Source organism: Moschus berezovskii, chromosome 25, assembly GCF_049115385.1.
Source record: "Moschus berezovskii isolate FMDL1 chromosome 25, NW_MosBer_1.0, whole genome shotgun sequence".
Lineage (NCBI taxonomy): Eukaryota > Metazoa > Chordata > Mammalia > Artiodactyla > Moschidae > Moschus > Moschus berezovskii.
In genome coordinates, this window is record NC_142484.1 from 48,848,866 (window position 1) to 48,876,581 (window position 27,716).

The 27,716-nt window shown below is 39.7% G+C and overlaps 1 protein-coding gene across 2 annotated transcripts; it reads left to right on the forward strand.

The window, feature by feature from the left end:
- Positions 1-1,126: 1,126 nt before the first annotated feature.
- BKGD (beta-keto-L-gulonate decarboxylase) lies at positions 1,127-26,715 on the forward strand. Of its 2 annotated transcripts, none has more exons than XM_055416210.2 (9): positions 1,127-1,251; positions 8,787-8,872; positions 10,347-10,445; positions 15,171-15,244; positions 15,424-15,525; positions 16,510-16,686; positions 17,847-17,996; positions 24,573-24,689; positions 25,584-26,715. In XM_055416210.2, the coding sequence occupies exons 2-9, from the start codon at positions 8,818-8,820 to the stop codon at positions 25,755-25,757; spliced, it is 948 nt and encodes a 315-aa protein (XP_055272185.2). In that variant the 5' UTR covers positions 1,127-1,251; positions 8,787-8,817; the 3' UTR covers positions 25,758-26,715. The 2 variants fall into 2 exon arrangements, with proteins under 2 accessions (XP_055272185.2, XP_055272184.2); XM_055416209.2 differs by having other exon boundaries at positions 1,192-1,292.
- The last annotated feature ends 1,001 nt before the right edge of the window (positions 26,716-27,716 follow it).

A 27,716-nucleotide genomic window follows, 5' to 3' on the forward strand; every position in this document is an offset into this window, starting at 1 on the left:
CCCGTGGACTGTAGCCAGGTATCAGTACGGGAGTGGGTTGCCATTTCCTTCTCCACGGATCGTCCCAGCCCAGGGATCGAACCCGGGTCTCCCGCATTGGAAGCAGACGCTTTAACCTCTGAGCCACCAGGGAAGCCAGTATGTCTCATAACCTCAATCCAAACTCCTGGTCTGGGATTTACTATTAGGGTTTTTAAAGTTCTAAATTTTCAATAAAAGGCTTACAGACAATGCCCGTTGTCTTTTTTCCCCTTCCTTCGATACAGTATTTTGGGCAAAATTTTTTAAAAGATAATGTCTTTTACTTCTCAACCTCGCTTATAGAGGATGCCATCATTCTCCCACTGTTCTTAGTTTTTAGCATTTTAGGAGCGATATATTTCAAATACAGGAAAACAATAGGTCACAGAAATCTCAAGCTTTGCAAAATCTAAGTCATGAAGTAACTGCCCTTAAAAACAAGTTCAACGAAAAGTGGATCCAATGGTAGCTATGGTATACCTGAGCATATTATCAAAACTAAAGTTAACAGTCTTTTCCGGAATCTGGAAAGCAATCCTGTGCAAGTGCTGCTTCCTAGTCGGGGACTCTGCTCACCGGATCACGCAGCCGCGAACGACTCTCCCTCAGCGCCCTGCGCGATCCTGGGGCGAGCGTCTCCAGGAGGCGCCCACCTCGGGCGAGGATGGCGTCAGCGACGGCTACCTCGCACTCAACCGCCATGCAGAGAATGAGCATTGTTTATGCTCCATTTTAACATTCACTTCACGGGCCGCAGCGCAGCCCTAGGCCCGCAGTCCACAACCACCGCGGGCCCTCAGCCATCAGGGCCCGACTCCCGCGGCTGGACCCCGCTCCGCGGGACCCGTGAAAAGCCACAAGAACGACCCCTCCGCCGCCCCAAGGCCCGGACGCCCGTGTCCTCTTTCCGACCCCTCCAGAGGCGGATGGCGTACACTAACCTTCGCCGGCTCGGCACGGGCCTCTGCTGCGGACAGCAACCTACCGACCATAGCACTACGAAAGGCACACAGCAGGCTCCGCCGCGGCGCGGGAGGAAAGGCCGGGGACGCCGCGCGCCCAAGCTAATAGTGGGCCGGAAGTCTCGCGATAACAACTGGTTTCCGGGATGAACGGGCGAGCTGGGAGGTGGCGCGATGCGGGCGCCACGTTTATCCCCGCGAGGGGAGGGCCGATTCCAGTGGGCGGAGTCTTGGACGCCCTAACCCTGGAGAGGCGGAGTTGAGCGAGGTAAGAACAGGCGCCTGGTGTAGGCTTCTCTAACTGACTAGGTAAGTGGGATAGCCTCGGACGATTCGGCCAACGTTTCGGGAATAAATTGTGAGGTCAGGCGGGTGGAATGCACGTGAACTGCAAGGAAACAGGCACTCCGCCTGACTTGCTCCCAGTGGCCTCACCTCTGCTGAGGTTTCCTATAACTGTCCAGAGCCACCGCGGGTCTTGGGGCTGTACGAGTGTGTGTCTCTGGCGAGGTGTGTTTTGTCGTGTTGTGTCCGCTTTTGCCTTCAGAAATCGCTTCTCCGTTAAAATGTGAGAGGATCGTACCTTGACCGTGACTCAAAATGTGTAACGTTTGTACTGGAAGCCTCTGTTACGCAAGCGCTGCCTGCTCCCCGCTCCACCTTCGAACTTGTGTTGTTACCTACCCTCCCTCAGAACGGTCGGTCAGCCTCCCAGGAGTTGCCTAACAGATCACAGGAGACACACGCGGCGGATTTTTGTTGTTTGTTTTCTCAGTTCCCTAAATGGTTCAGTTCGGTCGCTCAGTCGAGTCCGACTCAGCGACCCCATGAACCGCAGCACGCCAGGCCTCCCTGTCCATTACCAACTCCCGGAGTTCACCCAAACCCGTGTCCAGCGTGTCAGTGATGCCATCCAGCCATCTCATCCTCTGTCGTCCCCTTCTCCTCCAGCCCTCAATCTTTCCCAGCATCAGGGTCTTTTCCGGTGAGTCAGCTCTTCACATCAGGTGGCTATTCACCATCAGTCCTTCCAGTAAACACCCAGGACTGATCTCCTTTAGGATGGACTGGTTGGATCTCCTTGCAGTCCAAGGGACTCTCAAGAGTCTTCTCCAACACCACAGTTCAAAAGCATCAATTCTTCGGCACTCAGCTTTCTTTATAGTCCAACTCACATCCATACATGACCACTGGAAAGACGGACCTTTGTTGGCAAAGTAATGTCTGCTTTTTAATATGCTGTCTAGGTTGGTCATAACTTTCCTTCCAAGGATTTCATGGCTGCAGTCACCATCTGCAGTGATTTTGGAGCCCAGAAAAATAAAGTCAGCCACTGTTTCCTGAATGATTACTGTGCTAAAAAGCTAAAAGTTTAGTTTAGTTTTGGTGTTTTTTGTTTTTCCCAAAGTACTTACGAAAAGGAATGAGCTGAAAAAAATTTTTTAAATTGAAGAAAAAAAAAAAAGGAATGATCTGGCTTGATCTCTAGTCCAACTCTTTGCGACCCCACGGACTGTGTAGCACCGGGCTCCTCTGTCCATGGGATTTTCCAGGCAAGAAAAGTGGAGTGGGTTGCCATTTCCTCCTCCAGGGTAGCTTCCTGACCCAGGAATCAAATCCTCAGCTTCTTGTATCATATAATAAAACCAGGAAAGCAGTCTAGTCTTATTTTGTGGATAGTGTCATGTTGGGATTGAATAGACCTGGAAGGTAATCTAGCCTCTTTTCTCAGTTTTGCTCTAAATGTTGAACAATTCCAGGCACAGATAGTCAAGTCTTGTCTTGTAGGGTTTGTGAAGTACAGTAAATTCCAGAACAGGGATTGCATGCCTTATCCTCTGCCATATTTCCAAAGTGCACTTGCCTCTGTAATTTGTGAGGCTCAGTACAAAATGAAAATGCAGTGTCCCTTGTTCAAAATGCAATGGGAAAGTGCCATTTAAGCTACTAAGATATAAGCTGTCTCATTTCTTCTGTAGTATCTCTTTCAACTTGTGATGATGTTTTAACTACTAGCATTAATTTGCTATTATTATCAAGGGCATTATTATTCATGCTATTTTATTATTAATCACTAATTATATTATTAATAATAGCATTAATTTGCTCTTTATTGTCAATGGAAATTAAAAGGTTAATTCATTAGCACGAGATTTACCACTCTATATTGTGTAATATCAGTTTTAAATACATAAGATTTAGCTAATATGCAGAATCACTGAAGTTTCACAGTTCATGCTCTGTAGTTCATACAGGCTTATGTATTTTTTTCTCACTCTTAACACTGAACAAAACTAACACCCCTGTTTTTATTTCACTTCTTGATGAAACTTCTGTATTTATTTTACTTCTTGATGTGTGCTCATTCTACTGACTCCATGGAATACAGGGAATTTGATTCTCAGTGAACTCTCTTGGATTGTGGGTCCAACAGCATTTTATATTCACAGGACTTAAATGATTTGTGTGAATGGGAAGCAAGAATTTGTTGCCAAAATCTTGACTGTGTGCACTGATGCCAACCAGAAACACGGAGACAGAGTTATGGTGAAGGAAATAGAGGCTTGCTTTCTTTGGCAGGTATAGACGGAACACAATAGGCTAGCGCCTCAAGAACTGTGCTCCTCTCCCTGGGTATTAGGGAGAGGTTATGCAAGATCCCCTGAAGAAGGGAATGGCAACCCACTCCAGTATTCTTGCCTGGAGAATTCCATGGACAGAGGAGCCGAGTGGGCTACAGTCATGGGGTTGCAATGAGTCTGATTGAGCGACTAACACCCAATGTAGTCAAGTCAGGAGTACGTGACTTGTTATATCATGGCAATAACAGTCTTGCATTCTTCTGCAAAGTTTCAAAAAGGGTTGGGTTGCTGACAAGATTAGGGTGTATGCAACTAAGACCCAACTCATCCAAATAAATATTTTAGAAAAAAATAAAAATAAAATGACACTTGCTTTCCATTTTAGAATAAATCTTTTAATTCTTTATGGCAGACATTTATTTTAATTATTGTCACCAAGTAAACTGCTCCTGAATACAGAGAATTAAAGTTTTGGCTATCATCTGATATATATATATATTTAAATGTCACTATATCTTGTTTCCAAGTATGTATAAGTGTGTTAATGTGTATGTATAAATATTTCTATATTGTAAAAGGAAACAATGTTAAAAAATAAATGATGGGCAAGAAAAAAATTTTTTTTGCACTTTAAAAATTTTCTTATTTATTTATTTTTTAGTTTATTTTAATTGGAGGCTAATTACAGTGTTATGGTAGTTTTTGTCACACAGTGACATGAATCAGCCATGGGTGTACATGTGTCCCTCATCCAGAACCCCACCTCCCACCTCCCTCCCCATCCCATCCCTCAGGGTTGTCCCAGTGCACTGGCTTTGAGTGCCCTGTTTCATGCATGGAATTTGGACTGGTGATCTGTTTCACACATGATAATATACATTTTTCAATGCTATTCTCTCAAATCATCCCAGCCTCGCCTTCTCCCACAGAGTCCAAAAGTCTGTTCTTTATATCTGTGTCTCTTTTGCTGTCTCGCATATAGGGTTGTTGTTACCATCTTTCTAAATTCTATACATATGTGTACTGTATTGGTGTTTTTCTTTCTGACTTACTTCACGTGTACACAAATGTTCATTGCTGCACTGTTTATAATAGCTAAGACATAGAAGCAACGTAGATATCCATTGGCAAATGAATGGATAAAAAAGTTGTGGTATATATACACAATGGAATATTACTTGACTATTAGAAAGAACACATTTGAATCAATTCTAATGAGGTGGATGAAACTGGAGCCTATTATACAGAGAAAAAAAAATTGCAAAACAAAAGGAAAACAAATTGTTCTAAATGTATATAAGATGATGGGACTTCCCTGGAGGTACAGTGGTTAAGAGTCCATGCTTCCACTGTAGGGGGCTCGGGTTCTATCCCTGGTCAGGAAACTAAGATTCTGTGGCTTGTTCATGTGTGCTAAGTCACTTCAGTCGTGTCTGACTCTTTGTGACTCCATGGAGCCTGCTGGGCTCCTCTGTCCATGGAATTCTCTAGGCAAGAATACTGGAGTGGGTTGCCATACACTTCTCCAGGGGATCTTCCCAACCCAGGGATCAAATTCATGAATCTTGTGTCTCCTGCATTTATTGACAGGCAAGTTCTTTACCACTAGCAACACCTGGGAAGCCCTTGCATGAAGTGTATACAAGATTGTATGTACTTTCTTTGTATGTATTTTCTGTACATCTGAAATTATTTCAAAAGTTAAAATGACTTATTCCTAAACAATTACAGTTTATTTCAATTTGAAAATATATTTCAGGGAATTCCCTGGAGGTCCACAGGCTTCCCAGATGGCTCCCAGAGGAGCCTAGTGGTCTACAGTCCACAGGGTCACAAAAGAGTCAAACATGACTGAGCATGCACGCACCTAACCACCACCCTGGAGGTCCGGTGGTTAGGACTCCAAGCTTTACTTTCACTGCTGAGGGCTCAGGTTTGATGCCCTGGTCAGGGAACTAAGATTTTGCAAGTGTCATGTTGATGCCAAAAAGAAAATATATTTGAGGTAATTAAAATATGATGATATAGGGTTTGGGGCCCGGTATCAACAGTGTACATTGTATTTGGGAGACCAAATTATGCATATTAAGTAAATAAAGGACTTCCCTGGTAACTCAGTGAAGAATCTGCCTACAGTGCGAGAGACCAGGTTCCTTCCCTGGGTTGGGATGATTCCCTGAAGAAGGGAATGGCAACCCATTCCAGTGTTCTTGCCTGGAGAATCCCATGGACAGAGGAACAGGGTAATAAATTTTGGTATTTGATCAAGTACTAAAGAAGTGTCGGGTCTTAAATACATGTTTGTGAAAGACGCATTGTTTGAAACTATTGTCAAAATTAGAAATCCAGTTTCTAAGAAAATTATGAATCTTTGGAAATTTTAAAAAAATTTTGGAAGAGCATTTCAAATGTTGCCAGAGGACCACTTTTCACTTAGTAAGTAATGATATGTCAGAAATTATTCAGATAAATGAGGTATTCATTAACAATTTTAATGAGAAATCCAACAGTGTTCTTAGAAACACCCTTAAGAGTTTTGTCTTTATTCCTTGGTGTGATTGGCCTAGAGTGGGATTTCTCCACCTACCTAGTATTACTTTTGTTTCTGCTTTTTGGCTCACATCTTACTTAACTCTGTCTGGTTGCATACTTCATCACCTGTACACTTGAGGTAAGATACTAATCTCTGCATAAATGTCTAATTATTGTAAAATACTTAGCGTGTATTTTTTAAAAATCAAATTATACTTCCTTAGTTATCAGAATAATTGAACATTAAAGCTGTTTACCAAAAAAACATTTATTTGTAAATGAAATGATTTGAATATCAAAAGCTAATCATTTCTAAAAATTTCCATTTTTCTTAGTAATTTATATTTTCTCTTGTAAAAGTGATAGTGTAAGGAACTCATGTAAGTTTTTAGCCTAGTTGTCAAATACAGAATAGAAAACACAAGTAAATGATCTATTATAGAAGTACCTGAGCATCCTACAACCAACTGTTATTCTACAACCGCTTAAACACTTACTCATAAACCTTAGCCGGAGAAGGCAATGGCACCCCACTCCAGTACTCTTGCCTGGAAAATCCCATGGACGGAGGAGCCCGGTAGGCTGCAGTCTGTGGGGTCGCTATGATTCGGACACGACTGAGCGACTTCATTTTCACTTTTCACTTTCATGCATTGGAGAAGGAAATGGCAGCCCACTCCAGTGTTCTTGCCTGGAGAATCCCAGGGATGGGGAGCCTGGTGGGCTGCCCTCTATGGGGTCGCACAGAGTCGGACACGACTGAAGCGACTTAGCAGCAGCAGCAGCAGCATAAACCTTAGCAACTAACTACCTTTGCTTCAGCATCTATCTTCCTTACACCAACTGTTAGAAAGCTGCATGTTCAGTCCAGGTACATGACTGGAAAAAAATGAATCATGTGCTCTCTTGGTTTGGTATTCCTTTTGTCTATTTAAATGTCAGCTATTTAAGGTGTTAGTATTAAAAGAGGTTACTTGGACATTTCTCACTTCGATTACTAAATACTAAAAGCTGTGGTTGCCTTTCTGTGAGGACAGACACCTAAATGCCCTTTTGCCTTCCTTATATATATAACTGAACTCTTTCATTTCCAGAGCTTTAGATATTCATGCTTGGTGCACTGTGAACTCTTGTAGTCATTAATCTACACTTGCTTTATCTTGTAAATCCTCATGAAACCTCACAACTCAGGTTGGGACTTGAACCCACTGTCTTTTGAGATCACACACTCAGGACTTAATGAAGCTCAAGTCTTTAGGTCTTATCTAAAGAAAGTATTCAGTGAGAGACAAAGGGATAGGAAGTAGATTTATTTACAGAGACATTTCAAAAATACACAGAACTGCACAAAAAAGATCTTCATGACCCTGATAACCACAATGGTGTGCTCACTCACCTAGAGCCAGACATCCTGGAATGCGAAGTCAAGTGGGCCTTAGGAAGCATCACTGCGAACAAAGCTAGTGGAGGTGATGGAATTCCAATTCAGCTATTTCAAATCCTAAAAGGTGATGCTGTGAAAGTGCTGCACTCAATATGCCAGCAAATTTGGAAAACTCAGCAGTGGCCACAGGACTGGAAAAGGTCAGTTTTCATTCCAATCCCAAAGAAAGTCAATGCCAAACAATGTTCAAACTACTGCACAATTGCACTCATCTCATACGTTACGCTTGCAAAGTAACGCTCAAAATTCTCCAAGTGAGGCTTCAACAGTACATGAACTGTGAACTTCCAGATGTTCAAGCTGGATTTAGAAAAGGCAGAGGAACCAGAGATTAAATTGCCAACGTCCATTGGATCATTGAAAAAGCAAGAGTAAGAGAAAAACATCTAATTTTGCTTTATTGACTATGTCAAAGCCTTTGTGGATCATAACAAACTGGGAAATTCTTCAAGAGATGGGAATACCAGACCACCTGACCTGCCTCTTGGGAAATCTGTATGCAGGTCAAGAAGCAACAGTTAGAACTGGACATGGAACAACAGACTGGTTCCAAATCGGGAAAGGAGTATGTCAAGGCTGTATATTGTCACCCTGCTTTTTTAACTTATATGCAGAATACATCATGCAAAATGCCAGGCTGGATGAAAGGACAAGCTGGAATCAAGATTGCCAGGAGAAATATCAATAACCTCAGATATGCAGATGACACCACCCTTATGGCAGAAAGCGAAGAAGAACTAAAGAGCCTCTTGATGAAAGTGAAAGAGGAGAGTGAAAAAGTTGGCTTAAAACTCAACATTTAGTGATGGACAGGGAAGCCTGGCGTGCTGCAGTCCATGGGGTTGCAGAGTCAGACATGACTGAGCAACTGAACTGAACTAATTTCATAAACAGAATGCCATCTGTCTCAAAAAGCAAGATTGCTTTTGAAGAAAGATGGATAGTGTGGGCCAGCTCAGAAAGCTAGGGGTCCCAAAATGTAGGGTGGTTAGTTTTTATGGGCTGGGTAACTTCATAGGCTAACAAGTGGGAGGATTATTCCAACTATTTGGGGCAGAGATTTTCAGGAATTGGGCCACAACCCACATTTTGGCCTTTTATGGTTATGGTGCTTATGGGTGTGCCATTTAGATGCTAATGCTTTACAACGAGGCTAAAGGTCTACTGGAAGTTGAATCTTTTGCCATCTTGGACTTAGTTGGTTCAGACTAGTTTTTCCCCAACAGCTATGTCATTCTTTTAAAGGTTGTGCCTTGTCCCCTAAGGAAGAAAGAAGATGGCTTGTGCTGAATATTCTTTTCATGTGCCAAGTCTAGAGGAGCTTGTTGGAGGTAAATACTATATTGAGTCTTTTTTATTATCCCAAGGAAAAAAAAATAAAACATTCTAAGATATGAGAGTCCAAATCTCTACCTCTCAAAAAGAAACTAAATTCACCGTTCAATTAGTCTTGATGAGATACTAACTTTACAGAATGAAAATGGATATAATAATCCAAGATTTAAATATATGTGGTGCCCGAAGAGTACACAGTTTTGCTTTATTAACTTTTTACCAGTTGCAGTACTCTTGAAATAATCTACTGTGATACATTAATCATGGTCCCAATCTACTACTTTTTCCCCCTCTCCTGATATGACAGACTGCCAGTGAACCTTGCTTAGGTTTTTCTGTGTATATTTTTAGGTATCTCACCTTATTTGAACAAGAATTTAAGGCAGTGTCACAGGATTAATTCAAGGGAAGGGATCTATTAATAGATAAGAAAAAGAAAGTGAAGCCAGGAGACGGAATATATATATATATATAATTATGACAGATTCAAGTTGATGTTCGGCAGAAACCAACACAACGTTGTAAAGCAATTTTCTTCCAATTAAAAAATAAATAGATCCTACATGCCTCAACTAAGACCTGGTGCAGTCAAATAAATAAATATTTTTTAAAAAAAGACTCTGGAGGGGTGCACAGATCCTTGTTCGGGTAACTAAGATCCCACATACCACCCAGCATGGCCAAATAATAAAGTTAAAAAAAAAAAGGTATAAACTGTCTCCAGTATCCCAGAAGACTCCTCACACTTTCTTAGTCAATATCGTTTTCCCAGGAAGTGACCATTGTTCTGACTTCTGTGACCTTAGATTAGTTGCCTTTGTTTGAAATGCACATAAGTAATTATAGCACATACTTTCATGTCCTCTTTTGCTAAACATTTTGCCTGTAAACATTAATGAAGGTGTTGCATGTAATTGCTTACTTTCTAGCAATTTAAATATTTACATTTCAATTCCTGGAATCCTTTCCCTAAAAGAAAATGAGTGCAGTGTTTATCTTCGGTGGTTTATAATCATTACAGCTTACAATGGTATTTATGGAAGTATTTATGTATATTAGTATGCATATCTTGTGATTAATTATGTGTCTAGTATCTAAATAAGTTCATTAACAAGATTGTTCCCCCCACTTTTTGTTTGTTTATATGATTTTTTTGGCAGCAGAGCATGCGGGAGCACCCCCTTCAGTGGAAGCATGGGGTCTTAACTGCTGGTCCCCAAGGCTCCTTTTAAATTACTCAAGTTTAGGGACTTCCTGGCACTCCAGAGGGTAAGACTCCTTGCTTCCACTGCAGGTGGCAAAAATTCCATCACTGTTCTGGGAACTAAGATCCCACATGCTGGGCAGTGCAGCTAGAAATTAAAAAAAAAAAATTACACAACTAAAGGACACACAAACCAATCGAGGGAAAACTTGATATGTGATGGCAAATTTCTACCTATTGGTAACCCTTTTTCTTGTCTTCATTAGTTCTGCAGAAGGGGCTAACAGATAACTTTGCTGAAGTCCAGGTCTCTGTAGTTGATTGCCCTGATTTAACTAAGGAGCCATTTACCTTTCCTATAAAAGGTAAGCAATCTTTGCAATAAGCTTTTCCTTTTCAGACCAAATCTTTTCCTGAAACCAAAATTATTTTTAAGGATTATCTTAAATTATCTCCAGATAAAGGATATTGCCCAAACTTCTAGATTAAATTGTGCTTCATTTCTCTGTTTTCTAATATTAGTTAAATTTCATTTTATACCCTTGTAGGAAAATATGGTGTTTTATGTACTTTTGTAACTTTCATAGATTATATAATAGCTATTCAGTAGGCTATCATTTGAATATCACATGAAAATTTTATTTTTAATTGTTCAAGTGACTGTTATGGAAACTTATTATAATTTTTATGTTTTACTTATTCAATATCAGAAGGGATCTTAAAAACCTTGTATTTATTTGAATCATCTGTTAAATATTTACATCCCTTCAACAAATTTGTCAACTGATTACCAACGTTCAAAGTGAGGAGGGACATTAATATTGATGCTGAAACAGCCTTTGTGTAGCAGCATCGAATTGACTCTTAGAGACAAAGAGTTTTCCGTGAAATAGAAAAGAATAGCTTTATTACTTTTCCAGGCAAAGGGGGACAGAGCAGACTAATGCTCTCAAAACTATGGGTCTCAGACTGAAGTGGGGGTTGTGGGGAGTCATGCGGAGGGGTTGGTCATGGGGAGGGGTTTCTCATAAGGATCAGGGTGCTCACAGGGCTTGCATTTGTTCAGTATAGAGATCATCTCAGGTGGTCCCATGATCTGTGTTTCTCAAGGTTATTGAACTGTAACTTTCTCTTTGGAATGAAGAATGTTTCATCAAGTAGTTAACATCTTCCATTTGGTGGGGGTTTTAGTTCTGCAAAAGAGCTCAAGAATACTGTTCTGTATGTCCCTTACTGGAAGGACCCATTCGAAAAGACCCTGATGCTGGGAAAGATTGAAGGCGGGAGGAGAAGGGGATGACAGAGAATGAGATGGTCGGATGGCATCACTGACTTAATGGACATGAGTTTGAGCAAGTTCTGGGAGTTGGTGATGGACAGGAAGACCTGGCGTGCTGCAGTCCAAGGGGTCGCAAAGAATCGGACACGACTGAGCAACTGAACTGAACTGGTATCACTTAAAGAAGAACCTGCCTCAAGGTTACACTATTTATTTTGGCTACTCTGGGCCTTAGTTGCGGCTCGTGGGATCATCACTGTGGCATGTGGACTCTTGGTTGTGGAATACATATAGTTCCCCGACCATGGATTGAACCTGGGTCTCCTGCATTGGGAATGTGGAGTTTTCACCACTGGACCATGAGGGAAGTCCCCTTAAAATACAATTTTAGCTAAAGCCCTCCACCACCACACACACAAATAAAAAAGATTTTTAAAGGACTAAGTTGGCTTGAAGCTCAACATTCAGAAAACAAAGATCATGGCATCTGGTCCCATCACTTCATGGGAAATAGATGGGAAAACAGGGGAAACAGTGTCAGACTTTATTTTTGGGGGCTCCAAAATCACTGCGGATGCTGATTTTAAAAGACGCTTACTCCTTGGAAGGAAAGTTATGACCAACCTGCTGCTAAGTCACTTCAGTTGTGTCCGACTCTGTGTGACCCCATAGACGGCAGCCCACCAGGCTCCCCCATCCCCAGGATTCTCCAGGCAAGAACACTGGATTGGGTTGCCATTTCCTTCTCCAATGTGTGAAAGTGAAAAGTGAAAGTGAAGTCGCTCAGTCGTGTCCAACCCTTGGCGACCCCACGGACTGCAGCCTACCAGGCTCCTCCATCCATGGGATTCTCCAGGCAAGAGTACTGGAGTGGCTTGCCATTGCCTTCTCCGATGACCAACCTAGATAGTATATTAAAAAGCAGAGACATCACTTTGCCAACAAAGGTCCGTCTAGTCAAGGCCATGGTTTTTCCAGTGGTCATGTATGGATGTGAGAGTTGGACTGTGAAGAAAGCTGATCGCCAAAGAATTGATGCTTTTGAACTGTGGTGTTGGAGAAGACTCTTGAGAGTCCCTTGGACTGCAAGGAGATCCAACCAGTCCATTCTAAAGGAGATCAGTCCTGGGTGTTCATTGGAAGGACTGATGCTGAAGCTGAAACTGCAATACTTTGGCCACCTCATGCGGCGAGTTGACTCACTGGAAAAGACTCTGATGCTGGGAAGGGTTGGGGGTGGGAGGAGAAGGGGACGACAGAGAATGAGATGGCTGGATGGCATCACCGACTCGATCGACATGAGTTTGAGTGAACTCTGGGAGTTGGTGATGGACAGGGAGGCCTGGCGTGCTGTGATTCATGGGGTCGCAAAGAGTTGGACACAACTGAGCGACTGAACTGAACTGAAGTCATTATAGATTAATATAGAAACTTCATCCAGCTTAGACATTGGCCCCAGTTCTAGCCCTTGCCTTACCATCAACTCCATTGCCTTTATGTTACTAACTATATCAAGTCATACTTGGTTATAACAGTATTAGGAACACAAGTAGGGAACTCCTCAGCAATCCAGTGGTTAGGACTCCTAGTCAGGGAACTCAGACACCATAAGCCAAGTGGCACAGCCAGAAAAACAACAAAAAAGAAAAAAAACACAGGTAGTTAGAATAGGACAGGGGTCCTAGCTACTTTTAGATTGGCCAAAAGATTCGTTTGGTTTTTTCCCTTAAGATGGCTCTAATAGCACTTAGTTGCCTTTAACTTCATTCAGACAGTTTTGTTAGATTATATTGTGACAGCTGTCATATCAGCGTACATTTTTTAAAAACTTATCAAAATGGGTAAGTTTTGTGTAACCATTTTAATATTGAAGATAAAAGAAAAAAGCAACATTTTCAGCATATTATGCTTTATTACTTGAAGAAATGTAAAAACACAACTAAAACCCAAAAAAAGATTTGTGCAATGTATGGAGAAGGTGCTGTGACTGAACAAATGTGTCTAAAGTGGTTTGTGAAGTTTTCTGCTGAAGATATGCTGGATGTTGTTCCACAGTCGAGTAGACCAGTTGAAATTGATAGCTATCAAATTGAGACATTAATTCAGAATAATCAACTTATACCATGCAAGATATTGCTGACACACTCAAAATATCCAATGCTGAAAATCATTTGCAGCAGCTTGGTTATATTCATCGCTTTGATGTTTGGGCTGCACATAAGTTAAGCAGAGAAAACCTTCTTGACTATATTTCCACATGTGATTCTCTACTTAAATGACATGAAAACATTCTTTAAAAAAAAATTGTGATGGGCGATAGAAAGTGAATACTGTACAATAATGTGGAATGGAAGAGGTCGTGGGGTAGGTGAAATGAATAACCACCAACCATACCACAGGCTGGTCTTCATCCAAAGAAGGTGATGTTGTGAATATTGAGAGATTGGAAGGGAGTCCGTTCTACTATGAACACCTTCTGGAAAATCAAACAAGTTAATTCCAAAAAGTACTGTTCCCAATTAGACCAGCTGAAAGCAGCACTTGATGAAAAGCATCCAGAATTAGTCAACAGAAAATGCATAATCCTCCATAATGCAAGGCCACATGTTTCTTTGATGACCAGGCAAAATCTGTTATAGCTTGACTGGGAAATTCTAATTCATCTGCTATATTTACCAGACATTGTACCTTTGGATGTCCATTTATTTCGGTCTTTACAAGATTTTCTTCATGGAAAAAATTTCAGTTCCCTAAAAGACTGTTAAAGGCACTGAGAACAGTTCTTTGCTCAAAAAGATAGAAAGTGTTGGGAAGATGGAATTATGAAGTTACCTGAAAAATGGCAGAAGGCAGTGGAACTAAATGGTGAATACTTTGTTCAATGAAATTCTTGGTGAAAATGAAAAATGTGTGTTTTATTTTTACTTTAAAAACTGAAGGAAATTTTTGGCCAACCCAATACAGATTCTGACCCCGGCTATTTCTAAAATGATGAGAATGGGAAGCTTATATACTCCTTAAAAAAAAAAAAATTGAAGTATAGTTGATTTATGATGTTGTGACAGTCTCTGCTGCACAGCAGAGTGACTCAGTTATACACATAGATACCTTCTTTTTTTATATTTTCCATTATGGTTTATCACAGGATATAGAGTAAAATGTGTATACTCTCTTTAAAAATATTTATTTATTCATTCATTTATTTGGCTGCACCAGGTCTTAGCTGTGGCATGCAGAATATTTGCAGCATATGGGATCTAGTTCCCTGACCAAAGATTGATCTCAGGCCCCCTTCATTGGGAGCTCAGAATCTTAGCCACTGGATCACTAGGGAAGCCCCCAAAGTTATTATTGTTCAGTCGCTCAGTTATATCCGACTCTTGGCAATCCCACGGACCTTATTCAGCATGCCAGGCTTCCTTGACCATCACTATCTCCCAGAGTTGACTCGAACTCATGTCCATTGACTTGGTGATGCCATCCAACCATCTCACCCTCTGTCGTCCCCTTCTCCTGCCCTCAATCTTTCCCAGCATCAGGGTCTTTTCCACTGAATTGGGTCTTCACATCAGGTGGCCAAAGTATTGGAGCTTCAGCATCAGTCCTTCCAATAAATATTAAGGGTTGGTTTCCTTTAGGATTGACTAGTTTGATCTCCTTGCTGTCCAGGGGACTCTCAGGAGTCTTCTCTAGCACCATACTTTGAAAGCATCAATTCTTCTAAAAGATACATACTCTTAATAAATGTCTTCTGGTATTTTATACTTAGATGTAGATGTTCACCTATTTTTAAGGTGTATTTTCTTTTTAGGCATCTGTGGAAAAACTAGAATTGCAGAAGTAGGAGGTGTGCCTTACTTACTGCCTCTTGCAAATCTAAAAAAAGTAAGTGTATTTTTACTTTTCACATTCACATGAAGATTATGGAAATTGATTTCTATTTTTATTCTTAGAAGATCCATTGACCAATGTGACAAGCAAATGTTAATGGACTCAGTAACAAAAAGTAAACCTGGGAATTTATGTAAGTCAGTTTTAAATAATATGCTTTTTCTCTTACTTAGGTTTATGATTTAAATAAGATTGCAAAAGATATCCAGCTTCCTGGAGCTTTTATTCTTGGAGCAGGAGCAGGCCCATTTCAGACTCTTGGATTCAATTCTGAGGTCAGCATATTATCATATGTTATATATAATGTGTAACATATATTATATATTAATATAATTATTTTAATTTATTGATTTGACACTTAGTTTGCCTTTTTTCTTTTACTGCCTTATCAGAAATCCTGTCATCTGAATGAATTGTAAGTGGTTGATATCATACCTCTCTACAGATTTGATACTGTTTGATACTGATTTAGAGTATAGCACATGCTCCAGTTAGTTGAACTGAAATGGAGCACTAATCTCTAATTTAGATTTTCTTAAGACATACATTCAGTCATAGATGAGTCTGTCAAAGGTCCTGCTGTGGTTTGCCAAGGACTCTGGACTGTGAAAGATTTCGGTCCTTACATATCAGAGGATTCCTAGCTTCTCTGACCTTGGCTAGTTCAAAGACAACTTTCAATTAGAAGATGCATGAAATGTTAAATGAGACCTAGTCAACTCCCTCTTTCAGACCAATAGTAGGGATCTAGCCCAGTAGTATGATTGTTATTTATAAAAGGTAATAGCCATCACTGTATATCAACACATTTCCAACATAAAAATATTAGTGCTTCTTCCCATCTCATGAACAGTGAATAACCTCCTCAGTTTGCACATTCTCTCTCACTGCCTCTTACAGATGTGACCGTTAGTCAATAATCATACAAGTCCTTTTACAGAAACATTAATATAATTGCCTAGTGTTCAAGATAGAAAAACTTTAAAATTTAAAATGAGAAACTGTAAAGCAAATGTCACAGTCTCATAGAAACACCATAATACTGTAAACATTTTATAAAATGATTTTTCCAGTTTTTTGATATTTGTAAATCTTTAACATTTTAATCTAACATTAAATATTCTATTTTTCATGTTTATTATTAGATCTTGAAATAAAATGTCTTAAAGTCTAGGGCAAAATATTTTGTCACATTTTCAAGATATTATGTTTTGCATAGAGATTCTAGGATTAACTAAATACCTTACTTTTCTTTTCAGTTTATTCTACTTGTTCAAACAGAAAGTGAACACAAACCTCCTGTGAATGGAAGTTACTTTGCTCGGGTTAACCCTGCAGATGGAGGGTGTCTACTAGAGAAATACAGTGAGAAATATCATGATTTTGGGTGTGCGTTACTGGCTAATCTTTTTGCCAGTGAAGGCCAACCTGGGAAGGTGATTTTGTTCATAAAAATGCAATATTCTCCAAAATTTGTCAGAGAGCTAAAAATCTGAATGCTTATTGCTACTGTAATTTTCTTAAGAAAATCCAAAGCTACCCAAGTCAAAGCTCTTTAAATAATACAGTTGTGAAAGATTCAGAAAGTATGCAGGCAGAGTGAAAGTCTCACTTAAAACTAAGGTTAAGAAAAATACTAGTAAACAACAGCCTTTTTCCAAGGAACTAAAAGATAATAGGATATTCTTGTGGGGAGTGAGTCAAATAGACGAACCATGCAGCTGGAGTAGATAATGTCTACCTACAATTAGTACATATGTAACTTGCTCATTCCTGACTGATCAGACATTGATTGGGATAGCTAGAAATGATGGGATTATATTAGAGATTATAGAAATTATAGAAAGAAGAGATAAGGAGAATTAATGCCCCACTTCATATTTATTTCCTGTTAGTACCAAAAAAAGATGATTTCATATTCCAAAATTGTAATGATGGTCACACAACTCTATAAATATTCTGAAAGACATTGAATTGTTTACTTTAAGTAGGTGGATTATATAGTATGTGAATTGTATCCCCAATAATGCTGTATTTTTTTTTTTTAAGATGATTTCAGTTTTAGCTGTTGTGAGAACTCTCAGATTTTATAAAGGGATAACTACTGCAGCCACTTTGAGAAATGAGGTGGTAAAGCAAAAATACATACTAACGTGGGTGTAACAGAAGTCCAGAATTTTAAAGGAAATGAGAAAATATAGTCATTTCTCCTCTCTAGTTATCAGAAATTAATCCCTTAAATCAAAGAATTCTCAGTCTTTTAGCATATTGACATATAATAAGAGTCTCAAGAGTTCAGTGTTGAATTTAACTATAAATTTATAAAATTAAGCTATAACTCTCTCAATCCAAGAAAGCATGAATAAGACATTATTAGAGTAAATGATATATCTCACATATATATATATATATATATATATATATATATATATAATTAAGACTTAGAGGACTGAGACACTTCTGCTAATATCTAGGTGCTCAAAACAATTGAATATTTGCTTGATGGCACTGAATTATATAATGTTTCACTTTGGTAGTTATTTGCATAATATTTTGCAGCTTAGAACAATGATATGTATATTTATGTTCTCTCTAGGTCATTGAGGTGAAAGTCAAAAGAAGAACTGGAAAACTTAACTTTGTGACATGTATGAGGGAGACTCTTGAAAAACATTATGGAGATAAGCCTGTAGGAATGGGAGGTGCTTTCATAATTCAGAAGGGAAAAGTGAAGACTCACATTATGGTAAAGGCCTCTGCACGTGTGTGTGTGTGTGTGCGCACGTGCTTAAGATTGTAGGAGATTTTAATATACATTGAGAATTTAACTTTTAAAGATGTTCTGAACAAATCCTTTTACTACGATCGTATTACCTTAAAATTTAAATGACAAAGAATACTGTAAAGCATGTTATATGATAAGGTCCTGCAGGAGTCCTTTCTTCATGTTAATAATATTAGAACTTCTTAGTTTGTTTCAAAGATCAAGATAGCTGTGAGTATAAGCCTTGAAAGTGCAAGTGAAAGTTGATTAGTAGTGACTGACTCTTTGTGACCCCTTGGACTATACAGTCCATGGAATTCTCCAGGCCAGAATACTGGAGAGGGTAGCCTTTCCCTTCTCCAGGAGATCTTCCCAACCCAGGGATTGAACCCAGGTTTCCTGCATTGCAGGTGGATTCTTCACCAGCTGAGCCACAAGGGAAGCCCAAGAATACTGGAGTGGGTAGCCTTTCCCTTCACCACCGGATCTTCCCAACCCAGGAATCGAACCGGGGTCTCCTGCATTGCAGGCGGATTCTTTACCAACTGAGCTATCAGGGAAGGCCAAAGTTAATTTGGGGTCAGGCTTTCCTGCCCTGACACCACCCCAGCCTTAGAAACTGATCATTTCCATTGCTAGAATCCCAACCTCAGTATATTGAGTTTACTATTAAGATGGTTGTCAAAAAAAGATGGTTGTGGTTTTAGGGAAAAAATTCATTATGAAAATTATAATCGTATATGATGCTTTGAAAGTGCTGCACTCAATATGTCAGCAAATTTGGAAAACTAAGCAGTGGCCACAGGATTGGAAAAGGTCATGTTTCATTCCAATCCCAAAGAAAGGCAAAGCCAAAGAATGCTCAAGCTACCTCACAATTGCACTCATCTCACACGCTAGCAAAGTAATGCTCAAAATTCTCCAAGCCAGGCTTCAATAGTACATGAACCGTGAACTTCCAGATATTCAAACTGCATTTAGAAAAGGCAGAGGAACCAGAGATCAAATTGCCAACATCCTGGATCATCAAAAAAGCAAGAGAGTTCCAGAAAAACATCTGCTTTATTGAGTATGCCAAAGCCCTTGACTGTGTGGATCACAACAAACTGTGGAAAATTCTTAAACAGATGGGAATACCTGACCACCTGACCTGCCTCTTGAGAAATCGGTATGCAGGTCAGGAAGCAACAGTTAGAACAGTACATGGAACAACAGACTGGTTCCAAGTCGAGAAAGGAGTACGTCAAGGCTGTATATTGTCACCCTGCTTATTTGACTTCTATGCAGAGTACATCATGAGAAACGCTGGGTTGGAAGAAGTACAAGCTGGAATCAAGATTTCTGGGAGAAATATCAATATCCTCAGATATGTAGATGACACCACCCTTATGGCAGGAAGCGAAGAACTAAGGAGCCTCTTGATGAAAGTGAAAGAATAGAGTGAAAAAGTTGGCTTAAAGCTCAACATTCAGAAAACTAAGATAATGGCATCTGGTCCCATCACTTCGTGGCAAATAGATGGGGAAACAGTGGCTGACTTTATTTTTCTGGACTCCAAAATCACTGCAGATGGTGACTGCAGCCATGAAATTAAAAGATGCTTGCTCCTTGGAAGAAAAGTTATGACCAACCTAGACAGCATAGTAAAAAGCAGAGACATTATTTTGCCAACAAAGGTCCATCTAGTCAAAGCTATGGTTTTTCGAGTTGTCATATAGGGATGTGAGAGTTGGACTATAAAGAAAGCTGAGTGCCGAAGAATTGATGCTTTTAAACTGTGGTGTTGGAGAAGACTCTTGAGAGTCCCTTGGACTGCAAGGAGATCCAACCAGTCCATTCTAAAGGAGATCAACCCTGAATATTCATTGGAAGGACTGATGCTGAAGCCGAAGCTCCAATACTTTGGCCACCTGATGTGAAGAACTAACTCATTAGAAAAGACCCTGATGCTGGGAAAGGTTGAAGGCAGGAGGAGAAGGGGATAACAGAGGATGAGATGGTTGGCATCACTGACTCGATGGACATGAGTTTCAGTAAACTCTGGGAGTTGGTGATGGACAGAGAGGCCTGGAGTGCTATAGTCCATGGGGTTGCAGAGTTGGACACGACTGAGTGACTGAACTGGACTAACTGTAAAAAAAAAGTATATAAGATATTAATGATGGAATACCATATGAGGACAAACCAGGTCATCTAGGATTTTCAAAGATAATTTTTGGGACTTCACTGGCGGTCCAGTGGTTAAGCATCCACCTGCCATTGCAGGGGACATAAGTTCAATCCCTGGTCCTGGAAGATCCCACATGCCACAGGGCAGCTAAGCCCATGATGGAAAACTACTGAGCCCACACACTCTAGAGCCCATGCTCTGCTACAAGAGAAGTCATTGCAAATGAGAGGCCCACGCACCACAGCTGGAGAGTGGCCCTTGCTTTCAGCAACTAGAGAAAACCCTTATGTAGCAACAAAGACCCAACACTGCCAAAAATAGACAAAAAAATTATTTAAAAAAATAATAATGTTTGGTAGGTGAGTGAATGAAGTGTCATTGTTGTTCATTCCCAAGTCATTTCAGACTCTTTGTGATCCCATGGACTGTAGGACGCTAGGCTCCTCTGCCGTCTATTTCCCGGAGTTTGCCCAAATTCATGTCCATTGATTCAAGATGAACAAAATGTAAAAGTGTTACACTTTAATGTTGTTTTAACAATGAAGCTGTCACAAAATATATTGTTTGAAAGTTTTTAGTCTGATAATTTTAAATGTCAAACCAGCTGATCTCACATATAAAGACATATTGTGAAACTGCTTAATTACTTTTCCAAATTATTTACAACAAAATTATAGGTCAATCCATTTGTAAATACCAAATGATTATAGGATTTTTAAAAAATCAAATAAATAATACTTCATTACGAACTGTAGTTATCATGATGTATATTAGATCTTTAAACTTATTCATCTTACAACTGAAAGGTTGTATCCTTTGATCAGCATCTCCTCATTTCACTCCCATCCTACCTCAGCCTCTGACAACCACCACTGTACTGTTTCTCTAAACTGGACTTTTTTAGGTTCCACATACAAGTGATATCACCCAATATTTGTCTGAGACTGGCTTATTTCACTCAGTGTAGTATCCTCCCAGTTCATCTACATTGTTACAAATGGTGGGATTTCCTGCTTTTTAAAGCCTGAATGATATTTCATATATATCACAACTAGAAAGATTAGTAACAATTTCTTTGTCCATTCATCCATTATTGTTATTATTGTTTAGTTGCTAAGTTGTGTCTGACTCTTTGGCACCCCATGGACTGCAGCATACCAGGCTCCTCTGTCCTCCACTGTCTCCCAGAATTTTCTCCAATCCATTGAGTTGGTGATGCCATCCAACCATCTCAGTATCTGTCGCCTCCTTCTCCTTCCCTCAGTCTTTCCCAGCATCAGGGTCTTTTCCAATGAGTTGTCTCTTCGTAAGAGGTGGCCAAAGTATTGGAGCTTCAGCTTCAGCATCAGTCTTTCCAATGAATATTCAGGGTTGATTTCATTTAGGATTGACTGATATGATCTCCTTGCAGTCCAAGGGACTCTCAAGAGTCTGCTCCAAAACCACAGTTCGAAAGCATCAATTCTTCGGTGCTCAGCCTTCTTTATGGTCCAATTCTCACATCCATACATGACTACTGGAAAAACAATAGCTTTGGCTATATGGACTTTTGTCGGCAAAGTAATATCTCTGCTTTTTAATGTGCTGTCTAGGTTGGTCATAGCTTTTCTTTCAAGGAGCAAGCGTCTTTTAATTTCCTGGCTGCATTCATCCATTGACAGACACTTAGGTTGTGTTTCCCAGTCTTGGCTATCATGAATAATGCTGCAATGAAAATAGGAGTTCAGATATCTCTTCAAGATGGTGATTTCATTTACTTTGGATATATACCTAGAAGTAGAATTGCTAGATCATATGGTAGTTTTATTTTTCATTTTTTGAGGAACTTCCATAATGGTTGTACCAGTTTACATTCCCACTAGCAGTGTACAATGGTTGTCTTTTCTCTACATCCTCACCAACACTATCTCTTTGTCTTTTTGGTAACAGCCACCTTCACTAAAATGAGCTGATGTCTCATGGTTTTGATTTGCATTTACCAAATGAATAGTGATATTGAGTGCTTCTTCATATACCTGTTGGCCACTTGTATGTCTTCTTTTGAAAAATGTCTAATTCAGTTCTTTGATCATTTTTAAAATTTTTTTTCTCATGAATTCCTTATGTATTTTAGATATTAACCCCTTATCAGATTTGGTTTGCAGATATTTTCTCCCATTCCATAGGTTGCCTTTTCATTTTGTTGACTGTTTTCTTTGCTGTACAAAAGCTTTTTAGCTTAAAGTAATCCCACTTGTTTTCCTTTTGTTACCTGTACTTCTGATGCCAAGTCTAAAAAGTCAAATCCAGTGTCTTAAAACTTTCTCCCGATGTTTTCTTCTAAAAGTTTTTATAGCTTTAGCTCTTATATTTAGGTGTTTGATCCATTTTCAGTTTTTGTATCTGATATGAAGTAAGGGTCTAACTTCATTTTTTTGCATATGGACATCAGTGTTCCAAGTATTGTTTGTTTAAAAGATAGTCCTTTCCCATTGAATGGTCATGGCACCCTTGTCAGAAATCATTTGACCATATATGCAAGGATTTACTTCTGGGATCTCTTCTGTTCCATTCATCTGTATACCTTTCTTTATGCTAGTATCATACTGTTTTGATTACTACAGCTTTGTAGTAAGCTTGATATCAGGAAGTGTGAGACTTCCAACTTTCTTTTTCTTTTTCAAGATTGTTTTGACGATTTGGGGCCCCTTGAGATTCCATCTGCTTCATTGACTATGCCAAAGCCTTTGATTGTGTGGATCACAATAAACTGTGGAACATTCTGAAAGAGATGGGAATCCCAGACCACCTGACCTGCCTCTTGAGAAACCTGTATGCAGGTCAGGAAGCAACAGTCAGAACTGTACATGGAACAAAAGACTGGTTCCAAATAGGAAAAGGAGTGCGTCAAGGCTGTATATTGTCACCTTGCTTATTTAACTTATATGCAGAGTACATCATGAGGAACGCTGGGCTGGAAGAAGCACAAGCTGGAATCAAGATTGCCGGGAGAAATATCAATAACCTCAGATATGCAGATGACACTACCCTTATGGCAGAAAGTGAAGAGGAACTCAAAAGCCTCTTGATGAAAGTGAAAGAGGAGAGTGAAAAGGTTGGCTTGAAGCTCAACATTCAGAAAACAAAGATCATGGCATCTGGTCCCATCACTTCATGGGAAATAGATGGAAAAACAGTGGAAACAGTGTCAGACTTTATTTTTTGGGGCTCCAAAATCACTGCAGATGCTGATTGCAGCCATGAAATTAAAAGACGCTTACTCCTTGGAAGGAAAGTTATGACCAACCTAGATAGTATATTAAAAAGCAGAGACATCACTTTGCCAACAAAGGTCCGTCTAGTCAAGGCTATGGTTTTTCCCGTGGTCATGTATGGATGTGAGAGTTGGACTGTGAAGAAAGCTGATCACCGAAGAATTGATGCTTTTGAACTGTGGTGCTGGAGAAGACTCTTGAGAGTCCCTTGGACTGCAAGGAGATCCAACCAGTCCATTCTAAAGGAGATCAATCCTGGGTGTTCACTGGAAGGACTGATGCTAAAGCTGAAACTGCAGTACTTTGGCCACCTCATGCGATGAGTTGACTCACTGGAAAAGAGTCTGATGCTGGGAAAGGTTGGGGGCAGGAGGAGAAGGGGACAACAGAGAATGAGATGGCTGGATGGCATCACCGACTCTGTGGACATGAGTTTGAGTGAACTCCGGGAGTTGGTGATGGACAGGGAGGCCTGGCGTGCTGTGATTCATGGGGTCGCGGAGAGTTGGACACAACTGAGCGACTGAACTGAGATTCCATATTAATTTTTCGGTGGATTTTTCTGTTTCTGCAAAAACACCATTGATATTTTGATAGGAATTGCAGTGAATCTGTAGATCATATTTGATAGTATTGACATGTCAACAATATTAAATTGTCCAATCCATGAGCACAAGATGGCTTTCCATTTATTGGAGTCTTTTAAAATTCATTTCAGCAACGCTTTACACTTTTCAGTGTATAAGTCTTTAGCCTCCTTAAGTGTATGCCCCAATATTTTATTCTTTTTGATGCTTCTACTCCACTTTCAATGCCTTGCTTTTTTTTTTTTTCCATCTAGCAATAGCAATAATGACATTTAAGACTGGGATGAGGATATGCTCATAGAAAAGCTGAGAGGCTATGAAAAATAAAAATACAGCAATAGACTCCTTTCTTTATTCACTCATATCTTCCAGTGTGTACACACTGGTTGGTGGTCCTTTTGAAAACTAGGGTATATGAATCTCCTGGTGCCAAAAGTAGCAGTAGAAGATATAAGAAAGCTTAAAACTTTTAACAATGAAATTATATAGAAATTTTTAGCTCAGTAATATTCAGTATGTTTACATGTTTAATGTCCTTTTATTGTAGCCTGCAGAATTTTCTTCCTGTCCATTGAACTCTGATGAAGACTTGAATAAATGGTTGTGTTTTTATGAGATGGAGGCTCCTCTGGTTTGTCTGCCAGTTTTTGTCTCCAGAGACCCCGTAAGTCTATGTCTGTCTTCTGCATTGCAAGATATTACAGTGGTAGTGCTTGATTTTTAGAATATTTGTCTAGAATAATTAAGTACTTTTTGTGTTCTTAATTAAGAACTAGGATCGTTTCTAGAATTACCTTGAAAGGTAAGGAAGCAAGTAGCTGACTACTTAAGATCTAGGCAAAGTAGATTTTAGCTTTGGAGAATTGAAGGCACAAACATTTTAAATAGCATTCAAAGTTATGTTATTAAACAGTAGAATCAGGACAGGATTCAGATCTGTTTGCTGTTCTTCAGACTATTCATTATATCCTAGTTTTCTACCTTAAAAAATAATAATATTGACTAATTCAAACCAAATATCAAAAAAAAAACACAAATATCTCCCACTGTACTGACTAGTTATATCTTTTGATCTAGTGACTACATGTCTAAGAATTAATCGTTAAATATATGCTTACATGATAAAATGATTCGTGAAAAGGGTTATTCATGACTCCATTGTTATAATAGCAGAAGAGCTGGAAATAATCTAAATCTCATTTGGAAAGAATTAGGAAGCTCTTATGATCTGAAAGCTATATTGTTAATTTAACAAAAAACAACATACAGCATAGTAGCTGCAGAATACTACCTGTGAGAAATTTTAAAAATAGATCTTCCTGGAAGGATGTGGAGGATACTGCTTACTGAGCTTGCCTTTGAGGAAAGGGGTGGTGATGCAGGAGTGGGAGAGACGCCTTTTACTGAGTACAGACGTTCGCACCCTCTGAATTTTGATTCATGCGATTGTATTACCTACCCCCAAAATTACTGTAGCCTGAATTAAAAAGGTCTCCCATCCCCTAAGTTCCGTGCAGAATAACTGGAAGACTAACAGATGGCTTCTCTGCCGTTCTAGGGGTTTGATCTGCGGTTGGAGCACACTCATTGTTTCAGTCATCATGGAGAAGGTGGACACTACCATTATGATACCACCCCAGAGATAGTGGAGTACCTCGGATACTTCTTACCTGCCGAGTTTCTCTATCGCATTGACCAACCAAAAGAGACCCATTCATTTGGGCGAGATTAAATCACCTGGTACTTGTTTAGAAAAACTAATAATTAACTAAGGTTAATTGATTAACTCATTAATTGATACTAATATAAAGTCTAATAGAAACGATATCATTACTTAAGCCCTATTTTGGGGGGCCTTTGAAATGAAAGTTATGTTAACATTGGGTTCTGTGTCATTTCACAGATCTATCTGAGAGGGACTATTGGGAACACAAGACTCATGATGGAGATGTTCTTCATTATTTTTATTCTAAAAATCATTCTTATGTTTATAATTAAGTATAAACATGATTAAGAATCAAGTGATTTTGTATAACATTATTCAGTTTTTCAAATTAGTCTCACAACTGCTAAGTGGATGTTTCTGGGTATTAGAAAAATCAGTGTTGGAATGCTGATGATTGTTAAATCTTTCTACTGAATTTTAAAAATCCACTTTAGAAGTCAGAGTACACTTTTTTTTCATGGAATAAAGGGGTCAGAGGGAGTTCCTTTACTTCTTTTGGTGAAATTGAACCACAATTAGAAGTTTGCAGTTTGCCTTTCACAAATGTCAATTGCAAGCAGTTTGTATCTTGTTGGTTATTTGCAAGAAGAGAAGGGGAAAAAAAAGCATCGAGATATAACTTTGAAGTGTGTATAATTTATAAGTGAGGCTGTTGCTAAATATGACTACTGTCCTTTGTGAAATATAAAATTATATTTTACCAATTATAATGGTTGAGATTTTCCTCAGTGTTTTTTCTATAGTAATCATTTGCCAAAAACAACTCTCTAATCTTGTAATACCAACACTACAGATTTAGGAGCTTTTTAGTACTAAGCATATAATAAATCATCAGGAAATATGTTTTGATTGTCTTTGGATGTTAACTATAACGTGTCCTATGAGTATAAATCCCTAAATATTACTTTTAAGTAAACACTAGTCTAACAAAAAAATGAATAAAAATTTTATGTTCATAATATGATACTGTGTTTCTATTTTTTTAATTTTTATTTGTGTATTTGGCTGTGTTGAGTCTTAGTTGAGGCACTGGAGATCAGTCTTCATTGTGGCATGGCAGATCTTTGGTTGCAGCATGGGAACTCTGAGCTGTGGCATATTGAATATGGTTCCTCCACCAGGGATCCAACCCGGGCCCCCTGCACTGGGAGCCTGGAATCTCAGCTACTGCACCACCAGGGAGTCCCTGTGTTTCGTATTAATATCTTCAGTCCAGTTGCTCAGTCATGTCCGACTCTTTGCAACCCCATGAATCACAGCACACCAGGATTCCCTGTCCATCACCAACTCCTGGAGTCTACTCAAACTCATGTCCATCAAGTCGGTCATGCCATCCAGCCATCTCATCCTCTGTCGTCCCCTTCTCCTCCTGCCCTCAATCTCTCCCAACATCAGGGTCTTTTCCAATGAGTCAACTCTTCACATGCGGAGAAGGCAATGGCAAGCCACTCCAGTACTCTTGCCTAGAAAATCCCATGGATGGAGGAGCCTGGTGGGCTGCAGTCCATGGGGTCACTACGAGTCAGACATGACTGAGTGACTTCACTTTCACTTTTCACTTTCACACATTGGAGAAGGAGGTGGCAACCCACTCCAGTGTTCTTGCCTGGAGAATCCCAGGGACGGGGGAGCCTGGTGGGCTGCCGTCTATGGGGTCACACAGAGTCGGACACGACTGAAGTGACTTAGGAGCAGCAGCAACTCTTCACATGAGGTGGCCAAAGTATTGGAGTTTCAGCTTTAGCATCAGTCCTTTAGATCAGTCCTCATCAGCCCAGGACTGATCTCCTTTAGGATGAATTGGTTGGACCTCCTTGCAATCCAAGGGACTCTCAAGAGTCTTCTCCAACACCACAGGTCAAAAGCATCAATTCTTCGGCGATCATCTTTCTTCACAGTCCAACTCTCACATCCATACATGACCACTGGAAAAACCATAGCCTTGACTAGATGGACCTTTGTTGG